The sequence below is a fragment of the Notolepis coatsorum genome (genome assembly GCF_963971535.1).
Source record: "Notolepis coatsorum genome assembly, chromosome: 13".
Taxonomy (NCBI): domain Eukaryota; kingdom Metazoa; phylum Chordata; class Actinopteri; order Aulopiformes; family Paralepididae; genus Notolepis; species Notolepis coatsorum.
The window spans coordinates 40,228,054-40,253,539 of NC_140177.1; the positions used below are offsets into that span (position 1 = coordinate 40,228,054).

At 46.2% G+C, this 25,486-nt stretch overlaps 1 protein-coding gene across 1 annotated transcript in view; it reads right to left on the reverse strand.

Annotated features, from left to right (window-relative positions):
• Nucleotides 1-25,486, reverse strand: part of LOC311239337 (protein Niban 1-like) — a gene marked incomplete at its 3' end in the record, with an annotated part of 121,538 nt that overhangs the window by 68,993 nt on the left and 27,059 nt on the right. Inside the window, exons 9-10 of the mRNA XM_084327643.1 lie at nucleotides 14,122-14,303; nucleotides 1,315-1,461 (exon numbers count right to left, since the gene is read on the reverse strand). Coding sequence (XP_084183769.1) covers nucleotides 1,315-1,461; nucleotides 14,122-14,303 — 329 coding nt within the window. The remainder of the gene's footprint in view (nucleotides 1-1,314; nucleotides 1,462-14,121; nucleotides 14,304-25,486) is intronic.

Genomic DNA, 25,486 nt, shown 5'->3' on the forward strand with positions numbered 1-25,486 from the left:
TTTCGCAACTTCTATCACTTGACCTAGTCAATGACGGAGGGGGTCGGAACGTGCATTCGCTATTTTTGTCGGTCAGGTGTAATTTGATAACAACAACAACATTTTGGAGACCCACTGGATTCTGAATGTCAAACACATCGCAGGGCCCTGCTTGATGTCAAGATGAGCAGACCAATGAGTTATGGGGTTATCAATCTGACCTGAGATCTAGCGTGGCATATATCAGTTCCCTTTTGAGGAATCTTTTCCTGGAAACGGGTTTTTTGGCGAGGAAGAGTGTTTGGTGACCATGCCTAGTGTCTTATAGGCTACGCCTCCATAGGGGCGGGACCCGGCAGGTGATGGGCGTATTTGTTTTTTCATTAGTGGAGTACAGTAGGTACATGAGATGAGGTATATCTCGATAGGCTTAAGAGCGGGACGCTCAGCCAGTACTCATATAACTAGGTTATATACATAACCTTTCATTCATATTAGTCTACAGACTGCATAAAAGGAACACATCTCATTTAGCAGGGGAGGGAAGGTGGGGTGTGTGCAAAGGCCTGCTGTTCGACACTCTTAACAAAAAAGGGTGCTAAATACCACTAAAAGTGGTTCTTTGGCTCATAACCATCTATTCTACAGGCTGCGTAAAAAGAGATGAAAAAATGTATAAAACTATACTCAATAAGTATACTATTACTGATATGTAATACTGTTCAATGTCCCCCAGTTAAAGGGGGTTTAACTTCAGACAGTTCATAAAACTTAGTTTAGTTTAAAATGTAAATAAAGAACTATTAGTTTAAAGATATTTCTAAAAATGTTTACTATATTTATTAGTTTAATTCAAGATGTTTCTCTCGTTTTAACTATATTTGTTAGTAAAAGAAAATCTCATTTTGAACTATATTTATTAGTTTTATAATATTTTATTTTCAGCTTTTATAGTTTCACAAACACACATCAAGACAAATCACAAACAAAGAAAATAAAAAATAAATAAAAAGAACACAAACAGTATGTTGCCAGACACGGTCACATCAATGAACAAACATACACCATGTCATATGCTATACACTAATATATTTATTAGTTTAAAGATGTTTCATTTGAACTATATTTATTAGTTTAAAGATATTTCTCTAATTTGTTACTATATTTATTAGTTTAATTCAAGATGTTTCTCTCATTTTAACAATATTTATTCATTTAATAAAAAGATTCTAATTTTGAACTATATTTATTTGTTTAAAGATGTTTCATTTTAAACTACATCTATTATTTTAAAGATGTTTCTCCGAGCTGTATTGTGTGAGCAGTGTAGCAGACCTGTTCCATCTCAATCTGTGCTGATTGAGCCAGGCGCTGGGTGTTATCGAAGCTGAATCGTTGTTTGAGGTCTGCCAATCTGTCTGTCAGCGAGTCCAGCTGTCTGTAGCACGACTCCAGACTCAAGCGCTGCGAAGAGGAGAGGGTCTGGACACACACACACACACACACACACACACACACACACACACACACACACACACACACACACACACACACACACACACACACACACACACACACACACACACACACACACACACATTAGGGATGTCATAAAATATTATTGATCAACATGTTTCATTGATATGACATTGTTATTTGTATTGTGTTTGATCCCTTGGATTGGCTCAGCTTGTAACTGAGTCTGTTGACAGACACAGCTGGCTCCAACACTGTATTGGCATTTGGTCAACAAGCTCACAGTCTAACTAACTTAGCCTCTTCCACCCGTGCGGTCCATCGGTGCACCGCAAATTACATCACGTCATAAATCAATCTGTCTAGAGACTGTCTGACAAAACTATAGTTTTATTTTTCAAACGTATTCAAGTATAAACATCATAACCATGTCACAACAGCAGTTATAATGTATATTATCATCAATACGTTAGTTTACCAATAGGTTAAAGTGTTATTAGATAGATTTTCGTTTTCGTTTTGCTGTTGTTTAGTTCGCGAAAGTCGACCATTTTGGAAAAACTTTACGTCGGGAATTGTAGTTTTTTTGCAGCCATTTTGAAGAGGACACCGAGAACTTTCAACGAGCGTTGGAATTTTTCCGAACGACACTTCCCAAAGGCCTCTATGGGGTTTCAAGCAAATTACTTCTGTATGAATTTTTTTAATAGTTTAGGTAGTTTCTCTTCCCTATTTTTAGCATGTAGTAACAATTCGATTTGAAATTAGTTTAAAAATGGTGGCACACTGGCAAAAAAAAAAAAAAAAAGCTACTGTACATACTGTACTGTACACTGTTCTTATGCACGCCTGGTGATACTAAATCCAAATTGAACATGGGCATTTGAAATATAAGATTTGGCACAATCCATAAATGTGCGAATTGGCTATAATAAGGTAATTTATAAGCCTGCTATTCTATATTCTATAATAATATTTCAAATTGCATTGGTCCGGATGGGAGAATTCAGTAATGTATCTACAGAACCTTCTGTTTAATCATCTTCCCTTTATTAATTTCCTTAGATTTTCTGTACACATGATCTCAAGAAGGTACTGAACGAGATCAGTGGCAGTTTTTCATGTCTGGTCATTATTAGCATGGTGTTATTCACTGTCAAAGATGCAAAGAAAAATCATAATTCATATTCTCCTTTGTTTCATCACAATTTAAGAAAGCCTAGTAATAGACACAATATTTCTGACACTGGGAATACAATCACTGAAGTCCATAGATGTCCTCAGTTACCAAGAATATGCAAATGGACTTGTAGAAGTGGAGCAATATTCCATTTACTTAGGTATGTATTTTAGGCGGATTTTCAGAAAATAGGGCTCCGGGCCTAACTAAATTAGGACTGGCCTAAACAAGCTCACAGTCTAACTAACTTAGGACTGGCCCAAACAAGAACACAGTCTAACTAATGTGGTACCATTGACTGGAATTTCATAATCAATATGTCTGTATAGAAGAAATATATGCAAAAGCTTTGTGTGCCTTTTGGAGCAAAATGGGTCTCAGTTTCAGTGGCTAAAAATAAGGAACCATGGTGCTGAGCTGTTTGTGTCAAACATTCTGTGAGAAAACCTTTGGGCAACCCCCCCTGCTATGTTAAACTGCATCAGATAACAGCAGGAACAGTCACTCAACCCCCAATATCCAACTGCTCAAACACCAGAACAAAGGGACTAAAAAGTCACACCCAACTGTTTAGCAAATTTCAGCAGAGACAGTTGAGCAGATACTGGCTCTGATAAGTAGAAGACAGGAATAAAGATCATTAATCAATAGGACATGTTTCAAAGTGAAATGAAAAGCATGATAGTTGATTGGCTTTGATTGGATTGACAACTCTACAAAGAAAACATCTAGATAAATAATTGGAATCAAGAATCCTGGGCCCTCATTCATCAACGTGGACGTAGAATATGTTCTATTTTCACACGTAAGCACAGAATGTAGAATCAGTGCACGTGTAACGGAGGTACCGCAGTATATCCACAGTCACGGGTACAAGTAGTGACGTGGCTGTGGATGGTAAGCGGTACTGCAAGTAAACTCACTCCCCAGAGGCATCCAGACCCGGAAGCAAGCAGTGAATTCACTTCTTGCTTAGTGGTCTGTGATGCCGCCCGTGACGCGGGCGTCCGGGGTTCAACTCCCACTCAGGGCGATCCCTTAACAGGGGTCGAATCGACTTTAAAAACACAACGCGGACAAGATCACACCGGCTACATGTGGTGCCGTTAGACCCGGATGCCCTGGGTGGTGTGAGTTTAGTGGGGTGAGTGTAACGGAGGTACCGCAGTATATCCACAGTCACGGGTACAAGTAGTGACGTGGCTGTGGATGGTAAGCGGTACTGCAAGTAAACTCACTCCCCAGAGGCATCCAGACCCGGAAGCAAGCAGTGAATTCACTTCTTGCTTAGTGGTCTGTGATGCCGCCCGTGACGCGGGCGTCCGGGGTTCAACTCCCACTCAGGGCGATCCCTTAACAGGGGTCGAATCGACTAAACACAACGCAGACAAGATCACACCGGCTACACACGCACAGGAAAATCGGGATTCACCACACGTGCGTACGCAGGTTCTACGCACACCTGTCATGATGAATATGACTTTGATCCTACGTTTGAGCTCGTGCACTGTTTTAAGTATTTGCATACCAGAACCGCCCCGATTAACCATATACGGTAATGGAATACCCCCATGAAATGTGGAAAAATGGACTAAGCCGAGGGAAGCGTGTCATGAGACAGGCTGACAGACGTGTACACTTACGGTGATGTCGGATATGATATCTATTAACCATTGCTGCCTGGGCAGCGCAAACACTAATAAAGACCGCGCTGGAATATGACTGCCTTTTCCCGTGTTGTTTGATTAATACCCAGGGATTAAAGTTCTCCTCAATTTTATTCCAAATCGCGATGGATCTTCCGTAAATTTTCTACCTGCTGCATATGATTTCTAGAGGCATACTACAATCTATTTTGATGTCAGTATTGGGTAGCCTATATAAACAATAATACGAGAGCATATACAAGAACAATGAATCTCACTGCATGTATGATGTAGCCTGCCTTTCAATACATACACTTGAATTCCATCATGTTTGTGTGCGGGACTCACAAGGCTGTTGTCACAATGGGTGGTACCGGTACAGTAATAACAGTCCACACAATATCACGATGGACCATGCCATAGCCTATGTTCTATTAGGACATGATCTGTGACGACAAATGTTCTAGAATGTTTGATTAAGATATCATACTCTGACAGCATGCCTATGATCAACAAAAACGCGAACTTGAATCCCATCATATACATAGTCTGTCCACTATCTGGTGTCATTGCAATGCGTTTTCTATTCTTTCTTATACAGTAAAAAGGGGGAAGAACACTATATCGTGGGTGTTCATATGACTTGTATTCTGCTTACAGCTTTGAAATTCCACTTGTTTCGTTTAACGTAAAGCCTTTTAAATATAATCAAAACGTTCCCGTGTTTCTGCGGTCTGTGCGCAAAATAATAACGAGTTGAGATACGCGGAGCGCAGTCAGTCAGTAGCCTACACCCCGTATATTCCGATAACGCTATATAAACCATGCTGCATTCATTCTGAGAGAAAGATCTATTATTCCAAATGCTATTTATAGGGTTTTGACCATATTAGAAGTGTATGAACCGTAATTCATTATAGTTCATTGTAAAATAGCAACAGTAGTGTAATTATGGTCAAAACCCTATAAATAGCATTTGGAATAATAGATCTTTCTCTCAGAATGAATGCAGCATGGTTTATATAGCGTTATCGGAATATACGGGGTGTAGGCTACTGACTGACTGCGCTCCGCCAGTGTTGAAACTAATGCACAGAAGCTCATTTCCTTGTTGTAATAATATTCTACCACTGGGCGTCAGCTAAGTGTGCTCCGAGCTGTGCGTAGACATAAGCACTAAGTCAAGTTCAAGTTGAAATTGATGAATCCCACTCTTTGCTTAGAAATGATCGTACGCACAGGTTAAGCACAAATCTGTGCGTAAGACACGTTGATGAATGAGGGCCCTGGTATATTTATCACAGTTAAATTACAAAGGTTTAGTCTGGTAAAATATACGTATATCAAGTTATCCTTAAGCACTGTTTGGTATCAAAATATAAGCAAAAGAGTAAAACTGTGATAATACTGGAAGAGTGTAATTCATATACACTGGAGATACTTTGTAAATGTTTATTGGGATATGCCTCTGTGCAGCATGAGAAAACCAGCCCAAAGGAGGGGGCCACGGCCCCCCCCCCCCTCTGTTGCTGCAGGAACCCACACGGACAGGAGTTCTTGGGGCGGACAGCCCCCACGAAGACAGCTGATTGGTACAGCTCCATATTTGAATGTAACAAATGATTGGTTGATGCCATAGTATATAAACCAGAACGCATTGTTAGAGAGACAGGCCAGACAGATACCCAAAACCCCAGGGGGTTCTGAGCCTCCCTGCTCCACAGAAAATGCTGTTTGCCATGACGTAAGTAAACCATAGAGCCACTGTTGGTGATGTTTAGTTTAAAGGTAAGGTCCCTAGTTGGGACCAGGTTTAACTATGTGATGGCAAAGGTATATTCTATTTCATTGACGTAACATGACTATTGTTTTATGTACAGACTTGTTTGATGTGAGAAAGCCACTGTGAATGGGCTCTAATTATGTACACCTCAACAATCATTTGTACAGCATGTTTTAATATGAAATAATCCCTGTATGTAAACAACCCTATATTCACTTTGAGCCCTGCAGCAATAAACCATTTGAGTTGAACTATAGTTCCATTGCCCTGACTACACCGTTATTCTTTACTGGCTATTTTTGGGAGTCAGATGAGGACCTGTTTGTATCATTCTGCTTTCTTACCTCCAGTTAGCAACCTGTATGCACTGTGATTAATCTAATGTATTGACTTAGAATATACCACACTAACTTAGGACTGGCCTAAACAAGCTCACAGTCTAACTAACTTAGCACTGGCCCAAACAAGAACACAGTCTAACTAAATAAGGACTGGCCCAAACTATGTGGATATTTAAACTGTTCTATTTCTGAAGCCATCATTTATACTTTATTCTATTTCTATAATGTAAAAAAGATACATAAAAATACATGTAAAATTGGGATGGTCAATGTATACAGACAGATACAGATACAGTTACTGTATCTGTTCACATTATCATAACTCAGTCTTTGCAACTGTGAAAAAAACCACTTCCCACTTGACATGCCTATGCATTATGACGAAAATGTATACAATACAATGTATACGGCCAATGTATGTATATACAGTTTGGACCATGTACTGTATACCATCATCACTATTACTAATGTCTGATTGAATCCTGCCACCCACTACTGTTCAATACTACTACTGTTATCACTAGTATTACTACTTGCACTTGTTCTATGTTCTATTATTATTACTACCGATCCTACCTGCTGCTATGACACTTGAATTTCCCTAAGGGGATTAATAAAGGAACACTTGACTTTGGGGCGATTCAAATATTTTTGGGGACGGGTACTGTATCTGTTCACATTATCATAACTCGCTCTTTGCAACTGTGGGGAGAAAGAAGCACTTCCCACTTGACTTGTCCTATGAGAAACAGAGAAGTGAAGAGAGAAACACTGTGGATGTTTCTTAGAGGAAAAGAAAAAAGCAAACAATCCTTCACTCACAACTAATTCTGTTACAGATTTGGTTATGAAGAAAGGTTTTTCACTGTTCTATGGCGTTAATGGATTGCTCAGCACCTGTTCTGCACTGTACTTCACTTCGTGCACGAGCACTGAATAAAAAATTTCACCATGTACCTTTACCTCCCAACATCCGTCTGACCACACCCCCTTCCGCTTACCTTCATAAGCAGGTGTGTGATTGATTGATTGATTGATTGATTGATTGATTGATTGATTGATTGATTGATTGATTGATTGAAAAGTTTATTAACAGATTGCAGAATGGGTACAGTACAGTACAGCTCAATACATACAATTGTTAAGAGGATGCAGACCTGAGAAAGACTTTCGTCTTGTTTCCATCAGGGTCCCCCATTTTCAATTCATCATATGACACACATGACATACAGATAGACAGTACTGCTACATCTATACATTTATGACATACCAGATTTTCAAATACAGTACTGTTTGTGATACTAAAAAAATCCAGAAGAAGAGTATACATTTGACATAGAAACTGTGCATTGGGGGAGGTTGGGTAGGTGGGGTGGGGCTGTACATTGGAGGTGGGGGGGGGGGGGGTTGGGTAGGGGGGGGGGACACTGTACATTGGAATACTGACATACATTTGACATGGAAACTGTACATTGGAGGAGGTTGGGTAGGTGGGGTGGGGTTGGGTGGGGCTGTACATTGGAATACTGACAAAGCCATGCTTGGTCTTTATTGTACAACTGGGTTAGGACATTTGTAACTGAGGGGTACAATTCCCTGACTGTATTGTTAGATATGATATTTAATACCACTACCTCATGTACTTTAACTTCTGGCCACCCAGTACAAGATATAAGTATGATGAACACTTTCCCACCTGATGAAACGAACCAACACAAATGTACCAAATCGAAAGTTTAATACAGCAAAGGGTGTATACAACGATCACTTAATTACATTTATGATTTGAAATATGGAATATGCACTTTTATGGCAAATGAGTATTCGTAGGTAAATCAACATTGAATGTCCAATCTCTGGTTGCGCAGGGAGTAAGTATACAACCTGGAATATTTAGGAAACGATAGCGATGGTACTTAAATGATTATAGCTGGATACACTAAGGGGGGGGGGGGTCCCGCTGGTTGTAAGACAGTAGGAGGGGGGGGTTAGAGAAGCCGCTGGCGGTATCCCATCTGGCCGACGGTGTCTTGGGAGAATCCAAAGTCTTGGACACGGTGCCCACAGAACCTCGGGCCGCAGACGAACACAGCTGGACCCTCTGTGGAACGGTATCTGCCGGTCCACAACGGAGAGACGTGAGGCGACCTCACGTGTAGAGCGCCGTCTCACCTGGAGTCCTCTCCGGGGGGTAATTCCAACACTCGGCAGTGTTGGCCTTTATCCATGGAATAATCAAAGCACACAAAGCATAATCCAAGCCGTGGAAGGCTCGCCGTCGTCTGAGTAGAGTAATCCAATATACAGGTCCAGTCGCTCTTGGCCCGGAGCTCCTCGGATGCAATCACCACTAGGGGTCTGACCAGCCTGGTTAAGCGTCCAGATAACGTCAGGAACGATGGGGGTACTGATAACTGTAGAACTCTAACCGAACGATGCACCATACATAAATAGACTATTATTAGCTTAATAGAATACGTCCAACTCGACGGTATGGTGCCAAACTATGACCATTCAACTATTAATCTACACGATATCTCAATGCCTATTCTGGGCCAAGTAGGCCTTACTACACCGCACGTGCGTCGTGGGGAGGCTTTTGCGTCTGTCACTCTGTTGGAGGGTAAAGAACTGGACTAAAAGAAAGTTCTACTTTACGAGCGCCATATATATATGCGCTATGAACAAATAGTACCATTCGTATTTCGCCCGGCATATTACTGCGCGGAACCGGGGGTTGCCTCGACATGTTAGGCGGCACGATTGAACTTGGACCTAGGGGTATGGCAACCTGGCGCCAGGTTCTCGTCCAATGGTAGAATGAAACTATTATGGGCTGTTTAGTAGAAACGGGGATATTCAATGCATATTGTACAAGGAATATACAGGGGATATCAAACGATATACAAATACAATTAAATATATATATATAAATAAATATACATATTCGGTTTAATCTGATCCTTCACAACAACATTTGTAGGGGCCAGTTTTGAATTGCAGTCTCCCGTAGGTGTTCTTTGAGAGTGTTTTTGAAGGTGGGTAGTGATTTACATTCCTTTACAGCTTTGGGTAGGGCGTTCCACATTGTTGTGGCATAATTGCGAAACGTGTTTAGTCCCTTGTTTGAGCCGAATCTGGGTTTTACATGATTTGTGGAGCTCCCTCTGGTGTTGTGATCGTGGTATTCACTGACCTTTGGGAAGTATTTTGACATGTACATGGGTACCTTGGTCGTGTAGTGTATCTTGTAGACCAGGCCCATTGCAAGTTGCTGTACTCTGTTGTCTACTCTAAGCCATCCTAGGTTGGCAAAGTGTGCAGGGGTGAGGTGGGTTCTAGGAGTCAGGTCAAGCAGTAGTCTGACTAGTTTGTTTTGAGATGTTTGTAATTTGGTTTTTAGTGCCTTTGAGGTGCGTTGGTACCATGAGGTGCAAGCATAGTCGTAGTACCCTTGAATGAGTGCTCCTGCCAGAGTCTTCAGGGTATTCTTGTTTACCAGGGAGGAGATCCGGTACAAGAATCGAGTTCGTTGATTGACTTTGTTTATTACATTGGATGCCATTTTGTCACAGGAAAGATTAGCCTCTAGGATGGAACCCAGGTAGGTAATTTCATCTTTCCTTGTGACAATATTGTCACCCACTGTAACTGAGAAGCCGTCTGTTTTGCTGAGTTTGTTATTTGAACCGAAGAGAATGGACTCTGTTTTGCCCATGTGTAATGATAGTTTGTTGTCGGCGAGCCATATGCAGATTTTGCCTAGTTCCGAGCTGAGGGTTTTTTCAACCTGTAACTTGTTCTTGTCAGACACCAGCAGGGCTGAGTCGTCCGCAAACAGGAACAAGTTGCAGTCACAAGCTGATGACATGTCATTTGCATAAATTAGAAACAGTAGTGGTCCTAGTATGCTTCCTTGTGGAACACCACAGTTCACTGTGAGGGGGGGGGATAGGGTACCGTTTACCTCCACCATCTGTTCTCTCCCCTCCAGGTAGGATTGTATCCTGTGTGGCCACCTACTCGCCTCCTTCTTCACTTTCACCACAAGGAAGTGCCTTCGGTAGATCCCCACTTGACGAGGTTGTCTGTTGGTGCTTCCTTCTTTTTTTATAAAAAGAGTTGGAGTATAGGAAGCACCACACCCCTCTTGTCGTTTCCCCTGGGCGCCTTGGGGATTCACTGAAAGGTCTAAATAGCCTGTTCATTGATGTGGTTGTGTCCCGACGCATGCATAGTGCTAGCTCGGGTTGTTCTGTTACAGATCATGCGGATAGCTAGTACGCCTTGGTTGCTTGTGGTTAAAACAGCGTTTTTATAAAGCAACTGGGATGGAGGTTTTTCCTCTTCCGACAACCTGTTACTGGTTCTCGATGGATTCTCGTTCATATCTGGGGGATGATAACGGAATGGTTCTGAACATATGTAGAGGGGTCTCACGCCCTTGGGGTGGGCCACCGAGCGCGGTTCACACCGGCAGTCTGGGTGGCGCCCTCTTTTCATGTTTTAGTTCAAACACGCATATCTGCCCCTTCTCCTGGAGTAGGCATGTCGGCGTGGTTAGGGCACGGGACTGGTTCTGGTCGCGCTGGTCCAGGTCAGTTAACCCGTTTGTCCGCCGGGGATGCGGATCTGCTGTTCTGGTACCCTGAGGGACTTGGGTTTTTTTCCAGGGGGAAAAAAGGCCGGGTCGGCCCGGGGCGTTACGAGGTTAGGCGTTATGGAGATCCTTGTTGGGTACTTTGTACCTGGCACTATCATGGGGGCTGGTTCTCCTTTTTTCTTTGCTCCTCTCTCACGCATGGCGAAGAGAGGGCTGTTGGGGTGGTCTTTGGACCTCCTCTGGTAACCCTGTATACTTCCCGAGCCGCCGGGCCCGGTCCGAAGTAAAGTTTTGTTGATACTGTAGGCCTGGGATAACCCTTTTTTCTGAGGGGTTATAGGAACAACCACCGTCGGTACCAAGAGAGTGGTTGATTCTCTGGTAAGTTGGAGCAGTGTCAACTCCCGGGTTACCCGGTTGAGTGTGCCCCTGCACGTTCATGACGTCTGCCTATCATGTCAGCCTTCTCTGCCTCGACCCCTCTGGGTGGGTTTTTTTTCAAGTCAAGTCAAGAGTTTTATTTGTCACGGCATACAAGTATACAATGAAATGTGGGTGGTCTTGCCCGCAACGATGTGCAATACAGTGGTACAACATGTAATAGAATCCAATAAAAAACAACATTGTGCAATAAACAGGTAACAGGTAACAGGTAACATGGTGGGACATCTCGGTATCTGTACATAGTTATTTACAGGGCATATAGGACATGCTAGGTAGCTTAGGTAGTGCAATACACTGTTACTGTTGTTATACTAATATTAAAGTGACCTTTCCTTTTTGGCCATAAGTGTGGGCGTGTGTGGCATGAGTGTGTGTCTGCTCATGTTAAAGTGTTAAAGTGGCTGCTGGTGTGTGAGCGTGCACAGCGTGCGTGTCGTGTGTGTGCTCATGTGTGCTTGTGTGTGGATAGATCAGTGTTCTGTGGCACTCAGTGTTCATTGTTCAAGGCTCTGATGGCCTGGGGGAAGAAGCTGAGCCTAAGCCTCTCTGTCCTAGTAGCTGGAGTTCGCAGGCGTCTGCCTGACCTGTTTAATGGAGGCTTTGTCATGCACCAACGCCAGCATACGCCCCTTCCGCCGGGGGGGCTGTTTTCAGCTGACTCGTCCACAGTGCTCAAGGCTCAGGTTACAGCCTGTTGCCTGGTTTCCCTGGTATGCTGCCTGCTTCCGTTGGTTAACCTTTTTTGTGTGCTCACGGCCATGCTGACTGCCTGTTCTGCAGGGTCAGTGTGCCAGGCAGTGTGCTATTGGGGGGTAAGGGCCCGCTCTTGGAGGGGCCTTATCCGAATACGCTGGCGATGTGGGGGGCGGTGTCAATAAGTGACCGCTTGGTGGGGTCTTGATGCCTGGCGTCATTGACCTCTCCGGGCCCCCGTTCCAGGAGGTCCAGTCCCTTCAGTGGGTCTGGGTCTTCCTTCGCGCTCCGCTGCTACGGCCTTGCCACGGGGTTGGGTTTGCTCTTAAACCCTGTGATTTCTGGGGGCAGTAACGAGGTTGTTCCTTCCGTTCGTTCCCGGGTGGCATGCGGGTTGTGCGTGTGTGTAGTCGTGGGGTCAAGCCACGGTCTGCTCACCCTGTGCATTGAGTTGCTTGAGTGCCTCTTCGCACGGTCGGATCCGTCGCCCTCCCGTGAACCTCCAATAGGGGGGGTATCCTCCATTAGGGAGGGTCGGGGGGGCTCGGTCCTCCCCGGTCTGATGGTTGTGGGGGGCCTCAGCGGGGTACATTTGTTGGGCTATGGCTCCCGCTCAGCCCCTGTTGCAGAACAGGTGCTGAGCAATCCATTAACGTCATAGAACGAAGGGTTATGTATATAACCCAGTTCTATGAGTTAAATGGTGCGCTCAGCACCTGGACGCCGCTGCGGCCATTGATCTCACCTTGTGGTGAAAGTTTGGGAAGCAGGCGAGTAGGTGGCCACACACCTGCTTATGAAGGTAAGCGGAAGGGGGTGTGGTCAGACAGATGTTGGGAGGTAAAGGTACATGGTGGAACTTTTTATTCAGTGCTCGTGCACGAAGTGAAGTACAGTGCAGAACAGGTGCTGAGCGCACCATTTAACTCATAGAACTGGGTTATATACATAACCCTTCGTTAATGTGAGCAGCTCAGGTCACTGTTATGATCACTATTTATTATTATTCTCCCTTATTGTACCCTAGTTTTATTATGTATCTTTCTTGAGTTCAATATCTGCTGATTATGACAAATGAATAATTCTCCAGAGGAGAATGTCTGTCTGTCTGTCTGTCTGTCTGTCTGTCTGTCTGTCTGTCTGTCTGTCTGTCTGTCTGTCTGTCTGTCTGTCTGTCTGTCTGTCTGTCTGTCTGTCTGTCTGTCTGTCTGTCTGTCTGTCTGTCTGTCTACCAGTCTGTCTGCTGTCCTGTCTATCAGTCTGTCTGCTGTCCTGTCTATCAGTCTATCTACTGTAAGATTCTTCAGCAGGCGCGCTATTGGTGCACGGGCTAGTCCAATACGCAAAGCAAGATACAAAGCCAGCATGACATATAACTTTTTTCAATGTACTTTACAATGATATGTATACATGTATGTATATATGTATGTTGATATGTTGAGTATTATATTATGGGCTCCACAATATGTATACATGTATGTTGATATGTTGAGTATTATATTATATTATTATCACTTATGAGGATTTTATTGCTTGTCATTGATTGATGTCACTATAAAACGACCTATGCATGCTGTCATCACCCCTGAGGAAGGCTCTCTGGAGCTGCAACGCTTTGGTGGTACGCTGCGTTGATTTTTGTATTGTTGTATTTAGCCATGTCACAATAAAGAAATTTTTCTAAGGAGACAAACTTAAACCTCTTAATTGTTATTGATCTAACTCGTCCCAAAGAGCACCTGATTCCTGTTGGTATAATTGAGGACTCTTGCAGCACTCATATCCAATACATTGTAATGAAAAGAAACATATAGTTATATTTCATACTTTCTTATAAAACGTTCTGAAGGTAGAAATATGTTTCTTAAGCTCTGCACAGAGTTCTAAAAGCTAGCTTGTGTCAAATTTCAACATAGGCTAAGCTAGGTAGGTTATGCTATCTGAGTGCTGTTGTGTTCCCACAGACTTGCTCTCACCTTCTTGAGTTGCTCGGCCCCTCCCTGTTTGAGTGTGAGGACTGTGTCCATGTGTGTTTGGAGTGCGTGTCGGACGTCCCGAACCCCAGCGCTCACAGCCTGGGCCAACACCTCCAGGATGGAGGGCAGATAGGGAGTGATGCTCTGACTACTGAACTGCTCTGCTGCACTCAGGATACCAGCTGTGGGGGAGGGGGGAGGGGGGGGCAGAGAGAGAGTTAAAGGAATACCAGCTGGACAGAGAGAGAGAGAGAGAGAGAGTTAAATGAATACCACCTGGGCAGAGAGAGAGCTAAAGTTTTCATTCAGTAATGTTTTCATCAATGGTCTGATTTGTCTCAGTAGTCATTGGGTTAGGGTTAGTCTTTCCATCTACATCTTTTTTTTTAAATAGATAATATTGGAAGTAGAAATTAATTGCGTGAATTAATTGTACTAATTAAAATAGAAGAGCATTCTCTGTTTTATAGATATCAGTCTTTGTTTATGTATAAGTGAATGTTTGAGAGGGAGAAATTCTACTTTTCAGTTCAGCACCTCTCCGCTGTCCAGTTCAGCACCACGGACAGCGACATCACCCCTTGAAAACTCCTCTTGCAAGTCACTTGGTTTTGTGTGTGAGTGCCACTGCTAACAGGAGGAGACTTGCATCAAGGTAAGACATGTAACCCGCGTACTACGACAAACGTACTAAGCTAAGCCCAAAACAGTTGAACTCACCCTGGAGCAGCTCACACAGTGTCCAAGCCACCAGGCTTCCCTGCCTCTGTCTCCCTTGTTTTCTCCCACTCTTGTTTTTTCTCTCTCTCTCTCTCTCTCTCTCTCTCTCTCTCTCTCTCTCTCTCTCTCTCTCTCTCTCTCTCTCTCTCTCTCTCTCTCTCTCTCTCTCTCTCTCTCTCTCTCTCTCTCTTGTATTTGTACTTCTCCACTGTACTACAATTATGTGACCTGTTCCTGTATCATGTCTTCTACTGCCTGTACCTCCCCTCCCCCATGCTGCTATGGTGCCTGAATTTCCCCAAGGGGATCAATAAAGGAATATCTTATCTTATCTTAATATAACAGACATCTCTCACCCACTGAAGATAAATTTGATCATATTGTTATACACATCAGAAATAATGACTGTAGGATGAAAGTCTCTGAGGTCACAAAGATCAACATAGTTAGGCTTTCTGACCTCGAAAGATGAGTCAGCATCGAGTAATCTTCTCTGGCCCCCTGCCTGTAAACGGGCATGATGATGAGTTCATGAGTAGGACAGCTTCTCTACACCGATGGTGTAAAGAACAGGGCTTAGGGTTTGTGGATAACTGGTCCTCTTTCCGGGGTTGCCCTGGCTTGCTGAGAAAGGACGGCTGGGTCCCTCCCCCACCAGGCTCCCCACTCCTCTCTTTCTATCTCTATCCCTAACCCGGTATATCCAATCAAAACTAGAATATCTCGTCACGCTCCGCTTTACCCAGCTCGTCCTTGTGCGATAAACCGTGCCAACTTAATTGCGATTAAACCTACCCGCGTGGCCAAAAATCGCTCTGTTAAATATACAGAGTGCGTGAAGGTTGGCCTTATCAACATTCGCTCTCTGCCAACCAAAGCTTTTTTGGTAAATTAACTGATAACAGACCATAGTCTCGACTTATTGGGCCTCACTGAGACATGGCTTAAACCTAATGACTTTTTGCCCTTAAACAAGGCTTCTCCCCCTAATTTTAGTAGCTCTCATATCGCACGCACCTCCAAAAAAGGATGCAGAGTTGCTCTAATTTACGACTCTAAGCACAACTTAGCAATTCTAGTTAATTGCCTACCAGACACCCTCTCTCCCTTCCTCGCTCCTTTAAAAAGGCATGTCGCAAACTTGAACATAAATGGCGTTCGACCAAACTCGAAGTTTTCCGCCTTGCCTGGAATGATAGTTTACGTAATTACAAAAAGGCACTCTCACTTGCCAAAACCGCGTATTTTTCCAGGCTCATTAACAAAAACAAAAACAACTCAAAGTTTCTGTTTGACACAGTTGCAAAATGTACTCAGAAACAACCAACTACCCTAAACCATGCGTTCTCGGCTAACGAATTAATTAAATTCTTTACCAAGAAAATGTATCTCATAAGAGATTAAATTGTTGGCTTACTCAACAATCAGAGTCCCTCCCAACCTCTGATGGGTTTTCCCCCTGACTTTGAATCCAGCCATATGCTTTTCTGCCTTGAAAACGTCTCACTTAGTGCCCTCTCTAAATTGGTTGGTGCGGCTAAACCCTCAACCTGTCTGTTTGACCCTCTTCCAGCAACTCTCATCAAAAAACTCTTTCCAACTCTAGGCCCTGCCCTACTCAATATCTTCACCACCTCTTTGTCTACTGGCGTGGTGCCCCTTGTGAGGATAGGGTTTTTTGCGGATCCCAATAGCAACAACAGGAGGAGAGAGAATGGAGCAGTTTAGGGTTCTTTAATTGTTTCTTCCCCAAACAGGCAGAGTAATAACAGGAATGTGCGATAGACAGGGGTTATAATGTTCTTGGGGGGGGATGAGAACAGGTGCACTTCCAGTGCAGCTGAAGGCAGAGAGCACAGGTCTTGTGTCGCTGAGAGAGAGCAGGGGTACTCCTTGTTAGGCGCGAGACGTCCAGGCAGGAAGGGCGCTGGAGCGGGGGTCCTGGAGCACAAGAGACACAGGGTTAGAGAAGGGATACAACAGGAGTGATACAGCAGGTCTTCAGGTAGAGTCGTCGTACTTAGGTAGGCAGTTTAATACTGCGACGCCGGATGACAGGATCTGCCAGGTGATATAGGGATCTGCTGATGAGGGAATCCCTCGCAGCCGCGCTGATTGATCCTCATCTGGCAGCGCGGGAACGCTCCAGCAGGAAGCCCATGTATGGGCGCGTCAGGATAACGGCAGAGGAAGGCCCGAGCCCCGATCGTAACAGGACCCCCCCCTCGACGGGCGCCTCCTGGCGGCCCTCCAGGCTTGTCCGGGTTACGGTGATGGAAGTCCCGGATGAGGTCAGGGTCCAGGATCATCCCGCGGGAGACCCAGCTGCGCTCCTCCGGGCCGTAGCCCTCCCAGTCCACGAGGTATTGATGCCCATGGCCGCGAGGATGCATGTCCAGCAGCTGTCGGACGATGTAGGCCGGGTGGTCATCGATGACCAGCGGAGGGGGAGGCTCCGGAGCTGGAGGAGACAGGGGACTGGAGACCACCGGCTTCAGCTGTGAGACATGGAAGGAGGGGTGTATGCGCATGATGGAGGGGAGCTGGAGTTTAACGACCGAGGGGTTAATAATTGACAAGATCTTGTAGGGACCAACAAAACGGGGGGTGAGTTTGTGGGACAAAGACTTGAGTGGCAGTTCTCGGGACGAGAGCCAAACCATCTGACCTGGTTGGTAGTTGGAAGCCGGGGTCCGGTGGCGGTCGGCGAAGCGATGGTTCTGCTCAGCGGAGCGGAGCAGCGCGGCCCTCGTGTCCTCCCATATCCTCCTGCAGCGGCGAAGGTGGTCCTGCACCGATGGAACGGCGATCTCCTCCTCCTGTGCAGGGAACAGCGGGGGTTGGTAGCCCAGAGAGGACTCGAAGGGAGACTGACCTGTGGCCGCGGAGGACAGTGAGTTGTGGGCATACTCAATCCACGGCAGAAATGTACTCCAGCCGGAGGGGTCCCGGGTCGTCACGAAGCGGAGGGCGGACCCCAGGTCCTGGTTGGCCCGCTCCGACTGACCGTTGGTCTGCGGGTGGTACCCGGAGGAGAGACTGACCGTGGCCCCCAGGGCCCGACAGAAGGCCTTCCAGACTTGGGAGATGAATTGCGGGCCCCTGTCGGAGACGATGTCCACTGGGATCCCGTGGAGGCGGAAGACGTGGAGCACCATCAGGTCTGCGGTTTCTGAAGCAGAGGGGAGTTTGGGGAGAGCAACAAAGTGCACGGCCTTCGAGAAACGGTCCACGATAGTGAGAATGACTGTGTTACCATGTGAGGGAGGCAGACCGGTGACGAAGTCCAGGGCGACGTGCGACCAGGGCCGACCGGGAACAGGGAGCGGACGGAGGAGCCCGGCGGGTGGTTGGTGGGAAGCCTTCCCACGAGCACAGACGGTACATGCCAGGACGAAGTCGCGGGTGTCTTCCCTCATGGAGACCCACCAGAAGTTCCGTTTCAGCAGGGACAGGGTACGGTTGATCCCAGGATGACAGGCGAACCGGGAGGCATGGACCCACTGGAGCACCTGGGAGCAGACAAGGTCGGGGACAAAAAGACGGTTAGGTGGGCCGTTACCTGGATCAGGCTGGACGTGCTGGGCCTCCCGGACGACGGACTGGATCTCCCAGGTGGCGGCGGCCACCAGGCAGGAGGAGGGGAGGATAGTGTCCGGGTGCGCGGAACCCTCTTCGGGGACAAACTGCCTGGAGAGGGCGTATGGCTTGGTATTCTTGGAGCCAGGCCTGTAGGTCAGGGTGAAATTGAACCTGGCGAAGAACAGCACCCAGCGTGCTTGGCGGGAGTTCAGGCGCTTGGCCGTCTGGACGTAGGCGAGGTTCTTGTGGTCAGTCCAGACCAGGAAGGGGATCTCCGACCCCTCCAGCTAGTGCCTCCATTCCTCCAGGGCCAGTTTGACTGCCAGGAGTTCCAGGTTCCCGATATCGTAATTGACCTCCGCTGGGGTCAGGCAGCGAGAGAAGAAGGCGCAGGGATGCAGTCTCTGGTCGAGAGCGGAGCGTTGGGACGGGACCGCCCCTACTCCGGTACTTGAGGCGTCCACCTCCACCACGAACTGGCGGGACGTGTCCGGCTGGACGAGGATGGGCGCGGAGGTGAAGCGCCAGCGCAGCTCGGCGAAGGCGGAGTCCACTCTGTCTGACCAGACGAAGGGCACAGAAGGCGAGGTGAGTTGGGTGAGGGGTGCAGCGACCCGGCTGTAGTCCCTGATGAAACGCCGGTAGAAGTTAGCAAACCCCAGGAAGCGTTGGAGCTGCTTGACGTTGGTGGGACGGGGCCAGTCGGTCACCACCTTGATCTTCTCGGGGTCCGCCCGGATCTTGCCGTCCTTGATGATGTAGCTGAGGAACCCAATGGAGGAGACGTGGAACTCACACTTCTCCGCCTTGACGAACAGCTTGTTCTCCAGTAGGCGTTGGAGGACCCGGCGGACGTGCTGGATGTGCTCTTCCATAGAGCGGGAGAAAATCAGAATGTCGTCCAGATAAACAAAGACAGAGCGGTTAAGGACATCACGGAGAACGTCATTGACAAGGGCCTGGAAGACAGCAGGGGCGTTGGTCAACCCAAAAGGCATTACCTTGTACTCGAAGTGACCGAGCGGGGTCTTAAAGGCCGTCTTCCATTCGTCTCCCTCCCGGACGCGGACAAGGTGATAGGCATTTCTGAGGTCCAACTTCGAGAAAATGGTGGCACCTTGCAAGGGTTCGAAAGCAGAGTTAATCAATGGCAGGGGGTACTTGTTCTTGACCGTGATGTTGTTGAGACCCCGGTAGTCAATACAGGGGCGAAGGGAGCCGTCCTTCTTGGACACAAAAAAGAACCCCGCGCCGACAGGAGAGAAGGAGGGGGTAATAATGCCCGAGGCCAGGGACTCGTGGACGTATTTCTCCATAGACTCTCTCTCTGGGCGTGAGAGGTTAAACAGGCGACTAGCGAGGAGCGGGGCTCCCGGGAGCAGATCAATAGCACAGTCGTACTGGCGATGAGGTGGCAGGGAGAGAGCCTGTTGTTTACTAAACACAGTCTCTAGATCATGATAAGATCGTGATAAATTGGGGGAACAGTCGAAAGGTCAATAGGTTCGTTGGGAACGGGAGAACCAGCGGCTCCCAGTGGTGACCGCGCTGACCGTAGACAAGAGGCGTGGCAGTGAGCACTCCAGCTCGTGACTGAGCCCGTTGGCCAATTTATTACAGGGTTGTGTAGCTTTAACCAAGGCATGCCTAGAACGATGGGGTTTTGGGGGGAATTAGTGACGTGGAAACGGATGTCCTCGCTATGATTCCCGGAGAGTTGAAGGCGGAGAGGCATGGTGTGACGGGTTATTCGTGAGAGCAACCTCCCGTTTAGACCTTGAGCATTGCGGGGAATTGGCAAGGTGTCGGTGGCAATGTGGTAGTGGGACACTACCCCAGCGTCAATGAGGTTTTTGTCTGCGCCCAAGTCGACCAGCGCGGACAGAGGGAGCGATTGACCGTTGTGGTAAAGCGTGGCACTGAATTGCATATTTGGGCCAGAGCTGGGAACAAAATTAAGGCTTGTGCACGCGCCCAACGTCACTGTCGAGCCCCGTCGTTTGGGCGAACCGAACATGAAGCGATGGAGTGGCCGAGTTGCCCGCAGTACAGACATGCCCCTGTCCTGAGTCTGTGACGGCGTTCGCGGAGAGGGAGGCAAGAGCGGTTGAGTTCCATAGGCTCCGAGTCGTCGGCTCTGCAGCTCTGCAGCGGCACACTATTAACGGTGTGCTCCGGGTCTGCGGCTCTGCGGCTCTGCAGCGGCACACTGTTGACGGCGCTGGCTTTTTCACTGTGGCGTTCCCGAAGACGCGTGTCCAAATCTCTGGCTAAGTTAATCAAATTGTCAAGGGAAGTAGGCTTCTCCTTAGACGCCAATTCGTCTTTTAGGATGTCGCTGAGGCCCTGGCGGAAAGCCCCTCGTAATGGCTTGTCGTTCCACTGGGAACCAGCTGCCAGGATACGGAATTCAATAGCATACTCGCTCACGCTGCGATGTCCTTGGCGGATGGTGAATAAGGCGGCTGTACTATCTGAACCACCGGGGGGGTGGTCGAAAACTTTTCGCATGTCGCCGATGTAATCGGAGTATGAATCGCAGAGGGAGGAATTACTGAAGTGGAGGGCTGTCGCCCATTCTAGCGTGGGACCCGTGAGCAAACCAGACAGGTAGGATACTTTGGATTTGTCGCTCTGGTAGGTTAGTGGTTGTTGCCCGAATACTAAAGAGCATTGGAAGAGAAAGGCACGACACTTGGAAACGTTTCTGTTGTAACGCTCTGGCGCGGGTACGTGTGGCTCCCTGTACTGGGATACAACAGGTGGAGACACCACGGGTGGAGAGACAACAGGTGGAACAACTAGCTGGGATGTTACATATGCATTGGAGCGCGCAAATTGTTTGTCTCGCTCCGCGGAGCTGGGAAATGGTTTCGTCCAGTAGTCATGAGTGTTGATTTACCCGAATGTCGTGTCCGTTGACGGTGGCCTGGATGTTTCTGCTCCATTCCCCGGCATCCTGTGTCGCTGAGTCCGACGTCATGGTCGCAGTGTTCTGTGAGGATAGGGGTTTTTGCTATTGTTTCCAATAGCAACAACAGGAGGAGAGAGAATGGAGCGGTTTAGGGTTCTTTAATTGTTTCTTCCCCAAACAGGCAGAGTAATAACAGGAATGTGCGATAGACAGGGGTTATAATGTTCTTGGGGGGGAATGAGAACAGGTGCACTTCCAGTGCAGCTGAAGGCAGAGAGTACAGGTCTTGTGTCGCTGAGAGAGAGCAGGGGTACTCCTTGTTAGGCGTGAGATGTCCAGGCAGGAAGGGCGCTGGAGCGGGGGTCCTGGGGCACAAGAGACACAGGGTTAGAGAAGGGATACAACAGGAGTGATACAGCAGGTCTTCAGGTAGAGTCGTCGTACCTAGGTAGGCAGTTTAACACTGCGACGCCGGATGACAGGATCTGCCAGGTGATGTAGGGATCTGCTGATGAGGGAATCCCTCGCAGCCGCGCTGATTGACCTCATCTGGCAGCGCGGGAACGCTCCAGCAGGAAGCCCATGTATGGGCGCGTCAGGATAACGGCAGAGGAAGGCCTGAGCCCCGATCGTGACACTCCTGGCCTTTAAATCAGCCGTCATTAAACCACTACTTAAAAAACCGAACCTCAACCCTCTAATCTTTAAAAACTATAGACCCATCTCCAATCTTCCGTACCTATCCAAAATATTAGAACGGATTGTTGCAACGCAATTTACTGACCATCTATCAAACAATAATCTTAATGAATCTTTTCAATCTGGCTTTAGAGCCTTACACTCCACCGAAACTGCGGTTACCAAAGTCACAAATTACTTACTGCTCTCTCTCGACTCAAACCTAACTTCTGTGCTCTTATTGCTTGATCTCAGTGCAGCCTTTGACACTATCGATCATTTGATTCTTCTAAGTCGGCTCGAGAATCATGTTGGCATTCGGGGTCACGCACTCGTTTGGTTTAAATCTTATTTAACTGATAGAACACACTGCATGGTCTATAATGATTTAACATCTGAGACCCTCCCAGTGCAATGCGGTGTCCCACAAGGCTCTGTTCTGGGCCCTTTGCTATTTTCGATTTACATGCTACCCCTCTGCAATATCATATGCAAATTTGGCATAAACTTAAATTTTTACGCTGATGACACCCAATTATATATACCTATTAACCAAACGATTCCTCCCAATTACAAAATCTTGAGGCTTGCCTGCTTGCCATTAAAAAGTGGATGTTGCAAAACGTTCTACTCCTTAATGCAGATAAAACTGAGATGTTAATTGTTGGCCCCCAAACCATAGAGGCCTGTTTGTGGACATCTCCCTTAACTTTGATACTTGTCATGTATCTCAGAGCTCCACCATAAAAAGTAATTTTGTATTCCTCCCTCTCATTTAATGCACATATACATTTTTTTACCAAAATTGCCTTCTTCCATCTTCGTAATATCGCAAAGATTCGCCCCATTTTAACTCTGGCTGATGCTGAAACCCCAATTCATGCTTTTGTCTCCTCACGTCTAGATTACTGTAATGCACTTTTTTCAGGCCTACCTAATTCAAGCATCAAAAATCGTCAACTTTTGCAAAATGCGGCTGCACCAGTGGAGGTTATTACATGACAACACGTGAAACACAAGTTAACTCATAATTCATAATTATTATTAATTTACATATATATATATATATATATATATATATATATATATATATTTTTTTTTTTGTATTATTATTATATTTTTTTTTATTAGAAATGTTTTCCTCTGTAAAAAAATTCCAGTGATTTTTTTTTTTTTTTTTAAATGATCAGGCCTGCACTGCAGTCAGTAATGGCTAGCTGTCAATCACTCTGGTGCAACTTTCCCTGCACGGGCTGACCGGGATGAATATAATAGCCAATCAAAATAGGCTATTAACGTCATCTAAGCCCGGTCCGTGCATGAATGATTGACAGCCTTGAAATCCAATCAGAGAATGGTGCCAGCTCTGCGGCTGTGCAGTTGCATACTGTTGATTGCTACGCGGAGGGGCGGCGCCAGTCAGTCAAGTGTAGTAGTTTCGATTCAGTACGTCAGCTTAGCTAAGCTCGTGGTTCGGTAATAACAAGATATAAGAAGTGTATTCTCAGGAGTGGGAGAGATCAGCACGAGATACTGTACATTACTGACAGTGTTGGATTTTGATCTATATGGACTACATACACTTTATCAAGACGTCTGATGAGTGAGTGGCGCGATATATCTCTCTTTCTTTCTCTTTCTTTCCCTCTCTCTCTCTCTTTCTTTCTCTCTCTCTTTTTCTCTCTCTCCCTGTGCTCCCTCTCTCTCTCGCTCGGTCTCTCGCTCTCTCTCTCTCCCTGTCTATCTCGCTCTCTCTCTTTCTCTCTCTCTCTCTCTCTCACTGCCTCTCTATCTCTCTCGCTCTCTCTCTCTCTCTCTCCCTGTCTATCTCGCTCTCTCTCTCGCTCTCTCTCTCGCATGTGTGTGTGTCGGCATAGACGCCTGCGTAATAGAGCACTCGGAGCATCTGCTATCCCACTATTGAACTTGGGGGAGCAAAGGTATGCTCTTGCTCCACCACTTTTTGATCATATGAAACATATGATATATCCCCCCCAATATATAAATCTAACCTTAACTACGTAATTTCAATCAAATTAATAATACGCAATGACACTTAATAGCAAGTTTTTAAGTTTCCCCCCTGCCCCCCTATATGGTTTGATCCAGTGCCTCCCCCCACCCCAGCAGACAGTGGCGCACGGCGCTGCAGGTAGGCTGAGTGTAAATACAGCAACGTGTGTGTCATTGGTGGCAGGCAGGATTTTCCAGTAAGTTGTTCAAACAAAAGATTATGTTAGACATGTCTTTACTATTGAGTGGTAGAACTTCTACCACGCAATACAATAAAAGTGTTTCACGTCCCGAAATGCCATCTGGTCATACCGTAAATCCTCTAATAATAATAATAATAACAACGTTTCCCTCTGGTTGGCGTTATCTTTAGTGCTAGCCGCTAGCTAACGTTGTCATATTATCTAGATATGTGGTGTCAGCTGGATGACATTGACTTCGTTTGCAAATGTTAACGTTCGCTATTTATATGGCAGACGAGCAGGGCCGGATTAACGACGGTCGCGGCCCGTGGGCCTCTAGTGACGAGGGGCCTCCAATTATAATTTTTTTTTTTACTTTTTTTTTTTACTTTTTTTTCTTTTTCTGGAGATCGATGTCATAACTGTGCACTGCAGACTCAGGGAGGAGGCAGAGAAGGAGAGAAAGAGACACAAGAGTTACAGGTAATGGAAATATATCTTTTTTCTCTTTCTTATTAAAAACTTGGCCTATTTGAAAGGAGATTGATTTAATAAAAATAAATGAGCGAAAAATCAATATACAGTATATATACACAGTGGCGAATCCTTATGGAAGCCATGCCCCCCTATTAAAATATGAATTAATATCAAATGTGAAATATGAAGAAAAAAACAATATATATATTATATTATTATTATATTATAATTTTTTATTTTTTTTTAAATGTCTCCCTCTTCTCCTTCTCACTCCCTGTAACACACTGTCAGACTCACTATGCTCACTGCAGCTAGAGGAGAGGCAGGGGGTAGGTCTCTTTCTCCAGCCTCAACCATGTGATTCATGTATCTAGAGTCCAAATCCGATCCTAGCCAATCAGATTCGAGCTGACTGCCACACCCTAAAAGTTTAAAACGGGGCTGTGAGAAGAATCCTGAGTGTGGCCTCCCCTCTGCACACCTCCCCTCTGCACTCTGAAAATTGTATTAACCCGTGACTGCACCCACGGGCCGAATATTGCCCCGATCCTCGCGAGATTAAATCCACGGGTACCTCTCGGCGTGCCGAAGCTTTTCCTAAATCACTTCCATCATCGAAAACGAGGGGAAAAGGTCGGCTCGCGACCCTGAAAATGTTGCGTGATTTTAAAAACGCTGTATTAAGTGAGCCTATTATGGGATCCACGCGAGCTTTCTATCGTGGAAACATCTGGGCGTCCCGCAACTTTTACTCATTCACATGTAGCCCCGAAAATGCTTAGAAAAGGAAAACCGAACG